The sequence below is a fragment of the Manis javanica genome, chromosome 11 (genome assembly GCF_040802235.1).
Source record: "Manis javanica isolate MJ-LG chromosome 11, MJ_LKY, whole genome shotgun sequence".
In the NCBI taxonomy this organism is placed as follows: Eukaryota; Metazoa; Chordata; class Mammalia; order Pholidota; family Manidae; genus Manis; species Manis javanica.
In genome coordinates, this window is record NC_133166.1 from 66,879,866 (window position 1) to 66,895,637 (window position 15,772).

General features: G+C 46.4%; 1 protein-coding gene across 5 annotated transcripts in view; it reads left to right on the forward strand.

Moving 5' to 3' along the window:
* The window catches only part of CSTPP1 (centriolar satellite-associated tubulin polyglutamylase complex regulator 1), a 338,012-nt gene that overhangs the window by 303,308 nt on the left and 18,932 nt on the right, over positions 1–15,772 (forward strand). For 4 of the 5 annotated variants that reach the window (XM_073216523.1, XM_073216526.1, XM_073216525.1 and 1 more), the window contains 4 exons: positions 8,488–8,573; positions 10,317–10,512; positions 11,184–11,293; positions 13,698–13,761. In XM_073216523.1, the coding sequence (XP_073072624.1) occupies positions 8,488–8,573; positions 10,317–10,512; positions 11,184–11,293; positions 13,698–13,761 (456 nt within the window). Of the gene's footprint in view, positions 1–8,487; positions 8,574–10,316; positions 10,513–11,183; positions 11,294–13,697; positions 13,762–14,035; positions 14,739–15,772 lie in introns of those variants that run through there. The other variant, XM_036994078.2, reaches the window with a different exon arrangement.

Below are 15,772 nucleotides of genomic sequence, written 5' to 3' on the forward strand. Positions count from 1 at the left end.
GTCAGACAGCTCTGGATTCAAATCTCAGCTCTTTCACTTACTGGCTTATGACACTGAGCAAATCCTCTAAGCCTTAAGTTCTTCATCTGTAAAATGGAAATAATAATAATACCTGCCTCATAGCATTGTTTCTGGACTTAATTAGATAATGCATGTGAAATACATCCCTCAAAAATATTACCTATTTCTTAAAGTTATAACTAGTGAATGGGAAATGATGCTTCATTCCTGCAGTCATTTTTCAAATGGGTACTGAGCACATACTATCTGCCACACCTCATACCATGCACTGAAGCTATAGCCTTATGCTTTCTTGGTGTTTTCCTTTCTTTATGCCTCTCCCCTGCAATATCTTTCTGCATAGATATGCTGCCCAGATCTGACCTACCATCTAATAGTACCACTGTTGCCCCAAAAGGTCTTTCACCAAAACGCACTATCCTTTCCTTCCCCATTCTCTTATTCACCAAATATGTATTGAATGTCTGTCCAGTGCCAGTCATTGTCTTTCTGGAGGGACCATGACAGTGAGCAAAACAGATATTGTTCTAGCCCTTGAGGAACTCATAGAGCAGCAGACCTCAATAAATGAAGTGCCAAGGGCTATAGGAACATATAAACATATAGGCCATATAAATGTATAGCCAAGTGCTATAGGAACATATAAACCTAACCTCGTTCTCATGGGAGGTTTTCCATGAGGAAGAGATGTTGAGTTTGGAACCCAAAGAATTAGAGATGAACTTGCCCTGTCAGCTATCAAGCCTAATAAGGCCATCATAACTAAGATAGTATGGTACTACAGTAAGGATAGACAAATGCATCATTCTAGACAGGTCAGAACAGACCCAAGCATTCACAAAAACTTGATATAAAAAAGGTAGTATTGCAGAGCCCTGGGGAAAAGGGTGATTCAGTAAGTACTGGTAGGGCAGTTGGTTGTCCACATTGATCCCTACTTTAAACCATATTCAGAAGTCAGTTTCACATAGATTATAGAGCTAAGTGTGAAATGCAAAACTATAATACTCTTAAAGGAGAGTAGAGGAAAATGCTTGTATGGCCACCAGGTAGTAAAAGAATTCTTAAACAGCATACAGAAGGCCCAAGCCCAGTGGATGAGACTGATAAACTTGAGCACAAACAAAATTACATTCATTTATTCAGTCATCAGTCAGTGTTCATTTAGAGTGCCTTCGAAGTGCTGAGTATAGAGCAGTGAACAAAACTAAGTCCTTGTCTTCATGGAGCTGACATTCCAGAGAGAGGAGAAATACCAGCTAAGAAGCAAGAATTCCCTGATGGCAAATTGAACTCTGGCCACTGCAGTGAAAGTACCAAGCCCCAAACCACTGGACCACTAGGGAATTAAGAACTAAAATGTTCTATGCATTATGGTATTCAGATATACCATAAACAAAGTTGAAAGGCAAGTCAGAGACTGGAAGAGGATATTTCTTGTGAATGTAACAACAACAGATTGGTCTGCAGAATTTTTTAGTCTCAAGAATTTTTTATAAAGAATTTTTTATAAGAAAATAATTAAGAACCTCAGCAGAAAATTAATCCAAAGATATGAACAAGGAATACACAGAAGAAAAACCCTAACAGCTAATTATCATGTGGGCATATTTTCATTCTCAGAATTACCAGAAATGCCAAGTAAATTGAGATACCTCTTCACATCCATCAAATTAGTAAAAATTTAGAAGTCTGAAAACACAGCATCGGTGAGGATGTGGAACAGTGGGAACTCTCATCAGCTACTGGTATATATTGGTACAATCACTTTGAAGCAATTTGGGAAAATCCAAAAAAGTGCAGAGGTGTACCTGGTTATAATAGAACATGCAGCATTGCAATAGCTGTCATGGAACAATATGCACGTCCCTCTGCAGAAAAAAAATATAAAATGTGGTATCTCCCTACAGTGGAATCCATACAGCAGTTAAAATGAATACAAGTAAATATATATTTTTATATGCATATAAATATATACATACAGTAATACATCTTAAAATATCAAGTTATAGAATGCTACCTAGAGCTTGAAAACAAACAAAACACATTTATGTAATGCTGAGAGAACTAGTCATCTGTGTGAGTTAATGTAGTATAAAACCTGTGGAAGGATGCTAAACCCCCAAGTTTCAGTAGTGATCTCTGAGGAAGGGCAGAGGAATGGCATAAGGGAACTGTATATATACTATTCTGCAAATCTTTTAAAAATTAAAGCAAGGATGGCATAATGTTAAGGCTAGATGAAGTTAGCTAGTGGGTACACAAGTGTGTGTTAATGTTACTCTACATAATTTATTGAAGTTTTAAATATTTCCTTTAAAACAAAAAGGATGGGTAGGACTTAGGTAAGGAGCAGTGAGAAGGAAAATCAGTCCAGGAAAAGTAAGCAGCCTAAAAGAAGCCATATTCTCACCAGCGGTGATCTAGAGAAACTTCAAGAAGCCAGTGGGCCTGGAGTTTGAGGAGTTTGAGAGCTGGAAGAGTAAAGGAGGGCCTCACAGGCCATGCATTGGATTTGGGAATTTATCCTAAGAGCTAGAACAGTTTGTCCCTGGCTTCTCGGAAGGCACCAGGATAATAGAGGTTAAATGGCTGAGCTGGAGCTTTCAAGCTGTCTGCAGGCAAGAACCAGCTTCCAGGCTAAGCCTGCAGGTCCCCTGGGGGCAGTTGCTAAACACTGATAACAAACACCCCAAGTGGGAAGAGGGACAGTGCCACCAGCAGGAAGGTGTCATTGCCACGAGAGAGCACAGAACTCACTTTTTCTCACCAGGCACAGCTGCAGGTGGTCTAGGTGCTATGATTAGAGTCAGAGAGCTATGTGTTGGAATTACAGGTCTTTTGCTTCTATCTATAACTTTGGTCAAGTTTCCTAGTCCTCTAAACCACTGAGTTCTCAGTAAAAACATTCATTAAGCATACCTCATAGGATGAACGTAAGAAAATAAAATGATATTGCCCCTATGACAGAGTAAGCCCCTATGAACATTAATCATTGTTGTTCTTGCCCACACTCTCACAGTCAAGCTCTGTAGACACTACATGGTAGGTGGGCTTTGGGGTACTCTGGAGGTACAGGCTGGAGCCAGGGGAGCAATGGCCTGGACATCGCACACTACTCTGAGGACATGGCTTGTGAAGCACAAGGGTACCTCCAACACAGTCCAAAGGAGGGACAACTGTAAGGAAGTGTCCCAGGAAACCTTGACAGCAGCCTTTTCCTCCCACCTGCAGAAGATAGCCAGAGTCTAGTTTTAGTTGCATTCATGGCCCTGACATGGAAACACAACCCACCAAGGTGTACTGTGAGCCCAAACAGACTTGGGGACACACTTTAGCTGTAACCATTAAAGACACTGGTCATGTGACCTCCCACAAGATGTGCAGTCATGAAAAGTAGCTTTTCTTTTTGGCCCTGGCTTCCCCCCAGAATGGACTAGAAACAAGCTAGCTAGCTTCCACCTGAGAGTCTCTGCCTGGTTGGTTGCTGGTAGCTTACTTCCTCTGAACTATATTTTTACTTGCTATTTTGAGGTCTTCCAGCACCTTGAGATAGCCAGAATACACTTACTGAGAGCAACAAACACTTATTTTGAGTGTTTATTATACACTAGTCACAGGACAACATCACACTGACTTTTCACAAGAATCCTGTGAACCAGGAACTATGATTATCTCCTCTTTATAGATGAGGAAACTGAAGCTCAGGGAGAAAATGTAACTTGGTCAGTGAGTAGCAGAGCTGGATTTGATCCCAGGACTGCTGACCCAGCACTGCAGAAAAACTTGTGCCATTAGACCAGGGATGCTGACCCCTAAGGGTGATTAGGACATTGACAAGTCAGTAGGTTCAGACTGGAAGCTGTGGCTTCTTTGGAACCAACTTCACTGCAGCCAGCCAACCCATCCTAGCTGTTGGAAGTCAGCAAGGGAGGGAGAACAGAACCAGCCCCTTCAGGATCAGCTCGGACCCTACCAAGTACTCTTTCTTCATTCTAGTCATCTTCCCTGGCCTCCACCCTTCCCATGGTTCTGCTCAAGACCGATATGAACTTAACTGCCATTACTTCTTCACCAGAGTCCTTTTCTCCAGCCCAAAGGCATGGCCTGAAAGGATCTCTCCATGAGCCAATAGGTTTGTATAGACTCTTGTTGGCAAGAGCTCCCTGTTGGCTCTACTTCAAAGCAGGGGCAGCCCGGCTCCTCCAGGTGTCAGAAACAGCTGGCATGTTAGCAGAAGGCCTCTGGCAGGAAGAGGTGTTGAGCTAACTGCCATTAACTGGGAAACAGTGCATGTGGACGACCTTGTCTCCAAGAGAGTCCTTCTTGAGCCCTCTGGGGGTCATGACAAGTTTGAGTTCAGGGTGAAGGAGACGTCTGTGGGATATAGGGTCTACAACCTGGGGTTTTGCCTGTGGCCAAAGGAAAAGACAGACCTGTAGCCTTCTGCCTGCCTATTCCCACAGTTCTACCAGGATTCCACTTCTAGATACCCAGAATTTTTATTAGTTTGGAGATGGACAATGCAGCATATGATGTTTTTAAAAGCACCTTTCTGTAAGTGTCTCAGACTTTTCTGTAGCCACCATCCTCTGAACAGCAAACTTTCCCAAGAGAACAGCGCTAAAAGGAAAAGCTATTGGTCTGTCCACCACTGGGATGACACTCTGTCAGAACCGGAAGAAGCTCTTTCATACTTTTGAAGAGTATGAGCCTCCAGCCTTCTGCTTGACTATTTCCAGTAACAAGAAGCCCACCCTTTCATAAAGCAGCCATAATCCCAGAACTGGGCAGCTTGAACAACTTTTGTAGAGCCAAACTCTAGATCCCTGTAACATCTCCCTCAGAGGCAGCCCTTCAAGAGTCCGGTCTCAGCCCTCACCTCCTCCTTAGTCTTCTCTTCCAAGCTAAAAGATTTAATGGAGCCATGTGTCTGATATCACGGTTTGTGGACTCTCTACCACTCTGAACCCCTATTCTAAGACTCTAGTTTATTCTCTTAAATGGACTTTCAAGAGCTGGCCAGGGAAAAAGAAAAGAGTACTGTGGCTTCTCTTATTCATTTGTTCATATTTTCCTTCATTCCACAAATATTTATTCGGTGCCTACCATGTGGATCCTGCACCATGCTGCAACCTGGAATCAAGCAACAAACAGAAGGACAGAGATGTCACCAGGTGGATCTTATAGTCCTGGGACAAAAACAGACATGAACCGTGTCAGGAGGTTGCAAAGAACTGTGGAAGCCAGTAGCAGGGAGGCCTATCCTAGCCTGCAGGGGTAGGCTTCCCAAATAAGTGCTGTGTAGGCTGCAACTTGAAGACTGAGCAGGTGTCAGGTAGGTGAGGAGAGGGGCATGAAGGGTGAGGAGCTCTGGGAAGAGTGAAAGATCAGTGTGGTTGGCATGTCGTGAGGGAAGCAGCCTGTGGCCTCAGTGAGTCCAGAGAGGAGCAGGGAAGCAGAGGGTGGGCTTATAAATCAGGATGAGGTTAGGGAATCATGTTTTAAGGTCAGTGGGAAGCCAGTGAAAGGTTTTAAACAGAGTTGTAAAATGGTCAAATTCACATTTTAAAAAAGAACTTTCTGACTACAGTATGGATACTCAATTTGAAGGAGGCAAGAATGGTCACAGGAAACCAGGAAGGTCACCCAGTTGTCCAAGAAAAAAAGGTGGAGGTGGGCATCATATGGTGGCTCTGGAAGTGGAAAGAAGTAAATGGATTCAAGAAAAATGTCAGGGATAGGATTGCTAGGACTTGGTGATTGACTGCTGTGGGACGGGCAAGGAGGACCCACCCTCTGAATGAGCAGAGTATAGTGGTGGTGTTGCTGTCGATGAAAGCTGAGATCCAGTTGGCTTTTTTGGCAGTCCATCTCACTGCTTATAATCAAGAAAACCTTTCAGTCCTTTGTAACATGCTGCTGGGATCCAGCCACATGTCCTCCAGAAAGAGGTTCCCTGCCACGGTAAGCTTCAGCCCACCAAGGAGCAGGGGTAAAGACCAGAGCACAGTCAGACTGCCCTGCCCCCACAGAGACTGACACACTCACACTGGTGGGTCTCCTGCCCTCCAACAATGTCTGTGCTCTTATTCTTCCCCAACTGCCCATCTTAAAAGAGTGTTCTAATGTTCACACTCTGTTATGGCCCCTGAAAGCTGTGGACCATTTCTGAAGCTGGAAGGGCAACTTTTGCAGCTTCTAGTCCTGTCTGTGGCAGAGAGAGAAAGATGCTTATGGCAGCTGGTTTTAAAGCCCTGGCTTGGAGGCATGCTGATTAGCAAGAATTACAACTTCTGGAATTAGGCAGTGGTGATGGTTGCACAACTTTGTAAATATACTAAAAAATGCTGTCCACTTTTAAAGAGTAAATTTAATAGTATTTGAATTTTGTCACAACCTAAACAATGAATAGATAAAGAAATAGTAAATGGAGATAACACGGGCACTGGGTCCAGGCTGATGATAAACAAGAGAACCCCAGTAACATCCTCAAAAACTTTGGCTCCCCTTCATGGTTTCCTGCTGGGGGATGTTCTCAGTCCTGTGCTCTCCCATAGTAATTAACTTCAGGCTACTCGGGTTCTTAGCTGTCCTAGGAGTAGGAGAGAAAGGTCACAGACTTCACTCCTCTGGAGCCTTTTCTTTTGTTGCCGAGGCTGGGATGGCAACACTTTGAGGTGCCGCTCTGAGAGAGCTCGCTCTTTATCTGTAGTTTGGGTGTCTTTAGTAACCCTGTGGTTAAACACAGCAAGCAGGGCCATTCCCCCTACCTGCCCTCTCTCTGCCCTCCATCGCCTCTCCCTCCACATCCAAGTGTCAGAATCTAGGCTTTGTGCCCTCGCTTTCTTTTTGCCTGCCTGAGTTCTCCTTAGGTTATGAGAAATGGGGGTAACAACTTGGCCTGGGGCGCATCCCTTAAGTCTCCAGAGACACTGATGGAGGGATCAGCGCGCCCTCCTGTGGTCATCAATAGCATTGCTTCTCACCATCTGGCCTTGAATTTTTTTCTAGCTGAAATTTTAATGTTCAACTCTGCTAGTTAGAGCAACGTTTTCTTCCCCAAGGGTTACATGAGAAATCGTTAAGGCTTTAAGATATAGATGAAGAGAAAGAAGATAAATTAGCCACAACAGATAAGAAATAAAATCTTAGTGTTTATGGTATTTATTTTAAACAAGACAGTGTGACCTAATGGAAAGTACATGGCCTGTAGAGACAAGCAAACTAATCAGCTGTGTGATCTCGGCAAGTTGACTTTTCTGAGACATAGTCCCTTCACCTGTAAAATGGAAATAATAAGACCTACTTCATAGGATTGTTGTGAGATAAAATTTAATTAATATAAGTTAAATACCTTTTACAGTGTACGCCATGAAGTAGGTACTCCGTCTTCAGGGAAATCTGAAACCAGGGTCAGCTGCCTTGCATAATTCCACTCACATCACACGTACCACCCCCAGAGGTGAGCAGTGTTGATACTCTCTGGGGCTGATCCAGTTGCCAGTTTGGGGCTCCTCTGACACGGGGAGCTGGAGAGAGATTTAGAAAAACACATGAGAGAGCAAAATAAAACTTTTTTTTAAAAAAAGGAAAGATAAAGCCAGAAGGACCCAGCTCCCCTCCAGTAGATGTTTGGCACCCTGCCTGGCACCTGGATTGAGCCCAGCAGTGCTAATTTCCTTCCCTTCCTGTCCTCTCAGAAGAGGTCTTGAGCAGAGTATGAACTTGGCCTTGGTCTGATCATTTAGAAGTGAAATAGCTTTCTTTCTGTGAGGTGGATGCACAAGGGAAGGACTAGAGAGAGGAAACACCAGGAGATGGTCAACAAGGACAACAGGAGAAGCAGTGGCCACCACAGAGTCAGAAAGAAGGTGTGTGCTTTGGCCCTGCCAGTGCGGACTCCCCAGCTCCTAACCCTCCTCCCTGGTCTGCCATCACTGTCCCACAGTGAAAGTCCCTGTAGCTGTTCTGGCCCTTGGTAGCTTATTAAATCTCAATACCACTTGCCAAGAGCCCTTTAAAGTTCTTGGCTGTTCTTTTTGCCTTTTCTGATCAGCTGTATTTATTCTGAACTAAATGGTCCTGCATGATGAAAGGATTTACTGCTTAATTATATGAAAAGAAATCTTGGCTGCATTACAATTGTACCCTCTCCTTGCTACCTCCTCCCCACTTCTCCCTCCTCATGCTCCCTCCACTAGCTGGTGCCACAGAGACCGAACTGCGAGCCTGCCCTTGGTAGTGTGGTCAGTTCAGTTTGATTGTGGAACACGGTTGATGGAGAATTGAGGTGACTGGAAGGAACTTGTTTTGGGGAGCCCTCTCCCAAAAGTCTTAATGCCCCTAGGGAGACTGGAGTTCCAGGAGCAGCTCTCGCTCTCTCTTTCTCTCTCTCTGTCTCTCTTTCACACACACATGCGTGCACACACACACACACACACATTTTCTCTCTTTCCCCCTCAGGATTGTGCTCATGGATGATGCCATGGACTGCTTGATGTCTTTTTCAGATTTCCTTTTTGCATTCCAGATCCAGTTTTACTACTCAGGTGAGAATCTTCCAGGACCCCATGTGGCTCCAGGACCACATTGCCCTTTCCATCTGTATGCCCGGCACGCACATTTCTCTCCCCTAACTTCCTCTGGTGGAGTGCTTCACCGTGGGTCACAAGAGGAGGTCTGATTCTCCCTAGCAGTCAGATTCAATCTGCAGAGCTTACTCCCTCTGCCTCCTCAAGACATAGAATGCCACAGTGCTTCCAGTCAGCAGTACAATACATCAGTTTAAGTGATAATGCCAATAACAATAACAATACACACTATTGTAACAATACATAATAAATTCATGACTTACCAAAAACTTACTGTGCTTCAGGAATGGCACTAAGGACTTTAATCTTTACAACAAGCCTAAGAGATAGGTCCTTTAAGAGATAAGCTTACAGAGTTAAGTAGCCGAAGTCACAGAGCTAATAAGTGGTGGAGCCCACACTTGAGCAGAGGGTTCACCAAAGCCAGCTCTCTTAGCCACTCTGCAGTATCAGAGGTCTTTTCCTGGCCCTGATTCACATGTTTGGGCACACATCCTCCCACCCGCACAGCTTTTATAGGCACACACCAGTCCTATCTTACACTCCCACCCTGTTCTCCAAGACCCACCAGCCACATCCTTAAATCCTTTCTGGAATCAGGTAGAATAAAAATAGATGAATAAATACAAATGCCCACCAGCTCACACACAGCAACATCAACTGGAATGTTGGGTTTAGAAATTGCTGGCTAAGTCCATAAATAAACTTGTTTAAAATGGGCCCTTCCAATAAACAGAAGGCTGTCCTTGGAGCCTGGACATGGCCTTCCTGCCAACTGGTGGCCCCAGCCAGCCCCGGACTCACTCAGGCACCACATTCTGTTTTCTTGATGGCAGCCCCAGGGCCTGCTCAGGCAGGGGCTGGAGCCTGGGGTCTTGCCACCTGCTCTTTGCAGCCCCTGACACTCCTCCAGAGCAGCTCCAGGAAATCCTGGGTTCTACAGAAAGAGCAGCCATGTTTGGGAGAGCCTTTTCCCCTCACTGCCTCCCCGAGCCCTCTTCTCACAACACTCTCAGGATCGGCCAACAGTGTTGGGCCCTGAGCACCACTACCACACAGCTGTGTGTCTCAGTCAGCAGTGAGACAGACCATTAGTCACTGCTTACTAACAATGGCTCAACTACTAAAATTTGAAAACAATTCCAAATGTTTAATACATTAGCAGCTTGCAAGCTTTCTCTTCCACACTGGTATTACAACATGTTTTATTGAGTCAGAGTTAGGCAGGTGGCCTCACAAGATGTGGCTTACCAACAAGAGCATGCACATATTCACTCTTTTAAAAAATATTTATAGATTTAATATGTGCCAAGCACAGTGGTAGGCTGGGGCAGGAAAGTTGACAAAGCATGATCCCTGCCTTTGTGCAAGGATTTTCATCCCAGCAGAGAGTGACAGAGTAAACAAATAATTTCTCAGAAAACTCATTGTTGTATAAATGCTACAAAGAAATCTGTATTTTGTATGTAATAGGGGATCTCACCTGGTCTAGGAACAACCAGGGGACATATAAGCTGAAATACTTATTAACATCATAATTTATGCATGTGGTAGTCACACAAGGCTGAAGACTCCTGCTCCCAGGATACCATTCACTGAGCTCTGAGGTTGGTGAGCTGAGCTAACAGAGGGGAGGACACAGAGAGGGGACAAAGTATGTCCTCACTGCCTGACCTGTACCCCCTCCACCATGGTTCCCAGAATTCCTGGAGAGTGTGGCTGCCATCTATCAAGACCTGCTGTCAGGCAAGAGCCCCAATACGGTGATTGTGCCAACGTCATCCAGTGGGCAACACCGCCAGCGGCCTCCCTTGAGTGAGGCTAGCATGCTGGAGGGAGTGGAGGCATCACTATTCTTCCAGTGCCTGGAGAACTTGTGTGACCGGCACAAGTACAGGTGAGGCATGGGCATGCAGACCCCACCTCAGTCCCAGGGATTGTAGGCTCTGTCTCAGGAACAGATGTCTAGAAGGAAGCTGTGATTGGTCCAGGGCTTCCAAGGCCCTTGATGGTCACAGAATAAATTAGAGCAATGCTATTTGCCCCCAGACCAGGCTATTGACTGAAAGGGTTCCCGGGTGGCTCACTTAGAGAGGATTGCTCTCACTTGGGCAAGAACACTGTAGATGACCAGCTTGACCCCCTTCTCCTTGCCAGGAGATAAATTGGCCTTAACTTTTTAGAGACAAGGAAAAAGCATTCACTGTACAAAAAATTCACTCTAAAGAAGGGGAGGGTTAAACTGTCCTGTGTGGCACAAAATCCCCCCTAGGGGAGAGCAGCCAATTTTGGTCTCCTCCAAGAGAAGGTTGTCACTATTGCCATTTCCCCATCTCCTCCTTCCTGCTTCCCCCTAGTGAAAGCATGAGTTAGTGGACATGTCAGCTTTTTCTGCCCATAGTCAAGGCCTTGCTCCTGGAGATCTGCTATGCTCCCCCACATCTTAGGGTCCCTGGGGCAGTAGGTTCCTCCTCAGTCTTGGCTTTGGACATACTCTTAAGTCTGAAAGTATGAACAAAAAGATGGCATTGCAGACTTTGAATCTGACATCTGTTTTCTCCCTTCCAGCTGTCCACCCTTAGCACTTGTCAAAGAAGTACTGAGCAACGTTCAGAGACTTACCTTCTATGGATTCCTTGTGTCTCTCTCGAAACACCATGGTATCAACCAAGCCCTAGGTAAGCCAGAACTAGCTGTGGCCATCCTCTTCTGCCCCTACAATGCAAAGCCATATAGGAGCTGACCTCCATTGGCAGACAGTCTTATGGGAGAGAGGGCATCACCATCTCTGCCTTGACTTCTCAGGGCCAAACTGAGCCTACGGAGTCGGAATATGTACAACACAAGATTATGCCCTCTTAGGCTTCTTACACTACCATGTTAGGGGACAGCCTTCCCCTCCCAAGGCCCTGCCCCAACATGAGGCAGCCTCTGTGGCAGAGGCATGCCCAGAATCCCCAGTTCTGCTTTGGGGAGTGGCCTGCAGGTTGGGCAGGCACAGGACTATTTACTCAGTGGGTCTAGAGATTATATATCAAAAAGACCTGAATCCCATTTGTAAGCAGGGCAAAGGAGTGTCTGCAGGTCTTTTTTCCCAGCTGGAAAAAAATCTGATTAATCTGAAAGGGAGCAAAAAAAGGGGGAAGAGGTTCCACTGACCCATTTTTTTCCTGTCACTGCTTTATTCACACTGGTTGGCCTCCTCCACCCACCCTCCTCTTACTCCTCCCGCACTCACTGCTCTCCTAGGGGAAGAGCCTCCAGGCCACCATCTATTGGAGTTGACAGGCTCTTATTTGTCTCTCTCTTTAAGAGATAGCCAGGTGTGTTTGGGATCCCAGTTCCCTGAGTCTCAAAGAAGAGACACACAGCATTCCCTTATTTTGCCAGCTGAGGGAATAGGGTCAAAGGAAGGAAATTTAACATTCTTTGAATGCCTGCCACAGTACACCAAGTACTGGGCTAGATAATTTGGATCTTACATGATACAGCGCCTGCCAGGGATGCTCTGGGGTACACAGGAGCACAAACTGCAGCAGGACCAACTGAGAGCTCTCTCAGGCATGATGCCACCTGGCAGCCTAATTCTGAACTGATGCTTGGGGCAGGCACAGATCTGAGGACCTGCCAACTAAGTGAATGATGTTGGTAGCCAAGGTCACTGGCTGGATGAGGAGTAGAAAGGAGGCAAATCGGAGTCAGAAGTCAAGTGTAAGGGGGTAGTGAGGGAGGATTTGCTTGGGTTTTTTTGTTTTTTCACACTCCTAGGTAACTTACTGCCCTTCCTTCCTTTCCACCCACCAGCTGCTAGGAAGGAAAAGGGAAAACTAACTAGCATCTGGTTCACAGCCTGGACTAACCTCATGCCCTCACTTTTTCTAAGGCCTTTAAAAACAATCAGTCAACCAGTTTTACGGAACACGAATCTAGGTTGAGTGGGCGATGGACAGAAGCATATGGTCTCTGTCCTGACCTGCATCTTCAGTGTATGAAATAGAGATCTGGAGATACCCTGGGTGCAGCCAGTTGTCAGGCAGTTGTGGAGTGGTTGTCCTGTTCCCTTAGTCCTCAAGGCACCCCCACACATATAAAATGAGAGGGTTCCGTGGGACATCATTTGAGAACCACCAACTTAGAGCAAAAGGGACCAAGAGCCATCATTTGCGAGAGCTTTGAAGTCAGAAATTGACCTAGAGCTGGATGGGTAATTTTAAGATTGAAACGTTCAAAGACCAGCACTGTTAACTACCAAATCTAGGTTCTGACCACCACTGAGCTTTTTTCTCTCAACAATTTGCTGGTGAGAATCTTTCTATCTATAAATTTCAACTTCACCTTCCCTCCCACTGTTAACAGCACCAGGAAAATCCAAAACTCTCACCTTTCCCCAAAATCAAGGAATTACTTCCCTTAGTTTAAAGCTGAGGAAACCAGCTCAGAAAGATTTGTGGCAGAGCAGAGATGGGATGGCTCCCCTACTGGCAGCTTCTGGCTGTGCAAGAGTTTGGTCTGATCCTTAACCAACCTTCTCATTTCAACTGAAACCCTCCCTCGAGGAGCTGAGACAGCATTTTTGACCACCTGTCCAAAGTGGGGTAAACCCTGATTTAGGGGCACAAAACTAGGTAATTTCTGGTCTTTGGGGTTAGCTTGACCATATCATGCATCTCTGGTTCCTTTTCAGCCCAGGTTCTGGGGCCCCAAGAAAGGACTAAACCCCCAGCACCTGGTCGCCAGGTCACAAACCACCATCCAGTCTTGGATGGGAGTTGCCTTGTTTGTGCAGTGACCTTGAGGTTTGGGGACCTTGAGGTCACATACCTAGGGTTTCTGCCCCAAGTCAGAGAGGGTCGGCAATGGGGCTCACTGAATTTATCCAGTTCCCAAGACTTCCTGCCCCCATAGCAGTCCTCTTAAACTTCTTTTAGGAACTCTTCCCCAAATCTGTTAGATCAGCCCTACCAGGGTCAACCCCATAAGACATGGAGGGACATGGAGGCATCTGCTAGGAATGGGGCTGTCTGGTTGGAGCCTGGCTGATGGACCTCAGATTAAATTTTGTGCCCCCCAATTCTCTCTTAGGAGCTTTGCCTGACAAAGGGAACCTGATGCATGACCCAGCCATGGATGAGGAGCTGGAACGGCTGTAAGTGTCAGGTGGGAAATGTCAGGCTGCCCCCTTGTGGGGCCAAGCCTGTCAGACATGGTAATGCCCTATCCTGGGTCACAGAGCACTTGTCCCAACACCCCCCACCAAAGGTCAGGGAAGGTTTTGGGGGATCAACAGAGGCCCGAGGTGTCCCCTCTTTGTGTCCTTGGGAATAGTCCATGGTTTCATCCAAATGCAAGAGTGAATGTGGAGGTCCTGGTCTCTGGACCACAGGCACCTCGCTGCCCTCTGGGCATCTTCCCTTCTTCAGGCTGGCCCAGATCCCAGGCCCAGGCAACTCAGTCACTGCCAGTTCAGAGGCCAGCTGCCTGCCTTCCCGGACTCCTCTCCGGGTTGGCTCTCCCTGGAGACCCCTCCATCATGCCCGCAAAGCGGATGCGGAGAGTGATGGTTCTGCTGAAGAGACAGATGAGTCTGAGACTTGAGTCTGAAGGGTCCTGTCTCTGAGCCCCTGGGACTCCCAGCCAACCTCCTCTCCCATGCCCATGCCATGCTGCCCTCTGCTGGTGGAAAAGCCAATTAACGGCCCAAGCGCAAAAGACCTGCCAGAGGGGTCCCAGTTCTCAGCCAAGCCAAGCAATGACTGTAAAAAGATAACAGCCTGCTCTCCCTGGCCTGTTGCGCTTTAGTCAGGGCCCAAATTGACAGCAGATTGAGCTGAGGCCACCAGGAAAGTCACTTGACCTTGGCCTTTTGGTGACAGTCCCTACATTATCATCATCTCACAGCAACTCCAGGGAGATACCATGAATAACCATGCAGAGCCTTGCATAGTCAAGAGTGATACCAGTGACGCAATTATTAGGATATAATGATAGTGGCCTTCTGCTGGAGTGACCACTAGCCATAAAAGGATGAAGGGTAGGCAAGAAGGTAATTTCACTTTCAAAAACTGCTTCAACTCTCCTGTGTCTTAAATATGTGAAATGAATAAAGTCCCTTGTGTCTGGTAAGTGGTGAGTCTAAAGCCACTAGACTAAGGAGGGGATGAAGGGAAGGGGCAAGTTTGGGTTTTTGATATGGAGTCCCAGATTTCTTGGCTGGACTGGGAAGTGGGGGACAGAGGGCACTCAAGCCTGGAGAGCTGCCTCAGGGAATGAGCAAAAAGGGGGTTAACCTCCTGCCCTTGACAGCAGCCTTTCAAAGGAAAGATGTTTACAACTGGATTGGGCCTTCAGGAAACAAGCTCAGAGGGTTCAAGGCCAGGTTCCCCTAGCTTTAAAAACCCTGGCCATAAAGGGTTAGCCCTGAAACCTTCTAACCAAAGTTTCATTAAACATTTGCCAACCACCAGCTCAGTGACGGCAGTAGGACTGCAGCTGTTAAGACAGTACTGAGAGACACAAGTTTCCAGCTAAGACTGGAGGAAAGTCAAGATACATGGTTTCCAACATCCTTGAATTGGATGGGGGTTGTCCTGAAAGCAAAACCCACCCAGGAATCTGAGCAGAACAGACCAGGAGTCACCACCACTGGACACATATTTTCCTGGGCTCATCCCTGCCCAGACCAGCCCCCTAGATGGTTACAGGACTGGCTTCCAAAGCCCTGCATTGCCAGGCCAGGACTGGAACTTCCAGGCCACATAGTTAGCATTCCCAGCCCACAATCATCTCCAGGCTCCATCACTGATTGTAGTATGTTTGAAAAATCCTGATGTGCATCAGAATCACTTGGGAGTTTGGTTGCAGTGCAAGATGCCAAGCTTCAGCTTAGGGGGTGCACAGAAATTGGTTCCCTAACTTTAAGGACTCCAGGTAATTCCAAAGCTGCAGATCCCCACTTTGGAAATCAATGGCTTCGAGCCCCATGGCTCCCACCCTTTCTAATCATTCATCTCCCAGAGCAGTGGTTTACGACTGTACCTTTCAGACCCCTCAGGTAGCATAGATGTTCCAGGAGCCCCCAGGGAGAAAGAGTTGCCAAGCCAGGGGTATACACACACACACAAAATCCTTTCTTCTTGGATTTCAAAGGGTTCCATTAA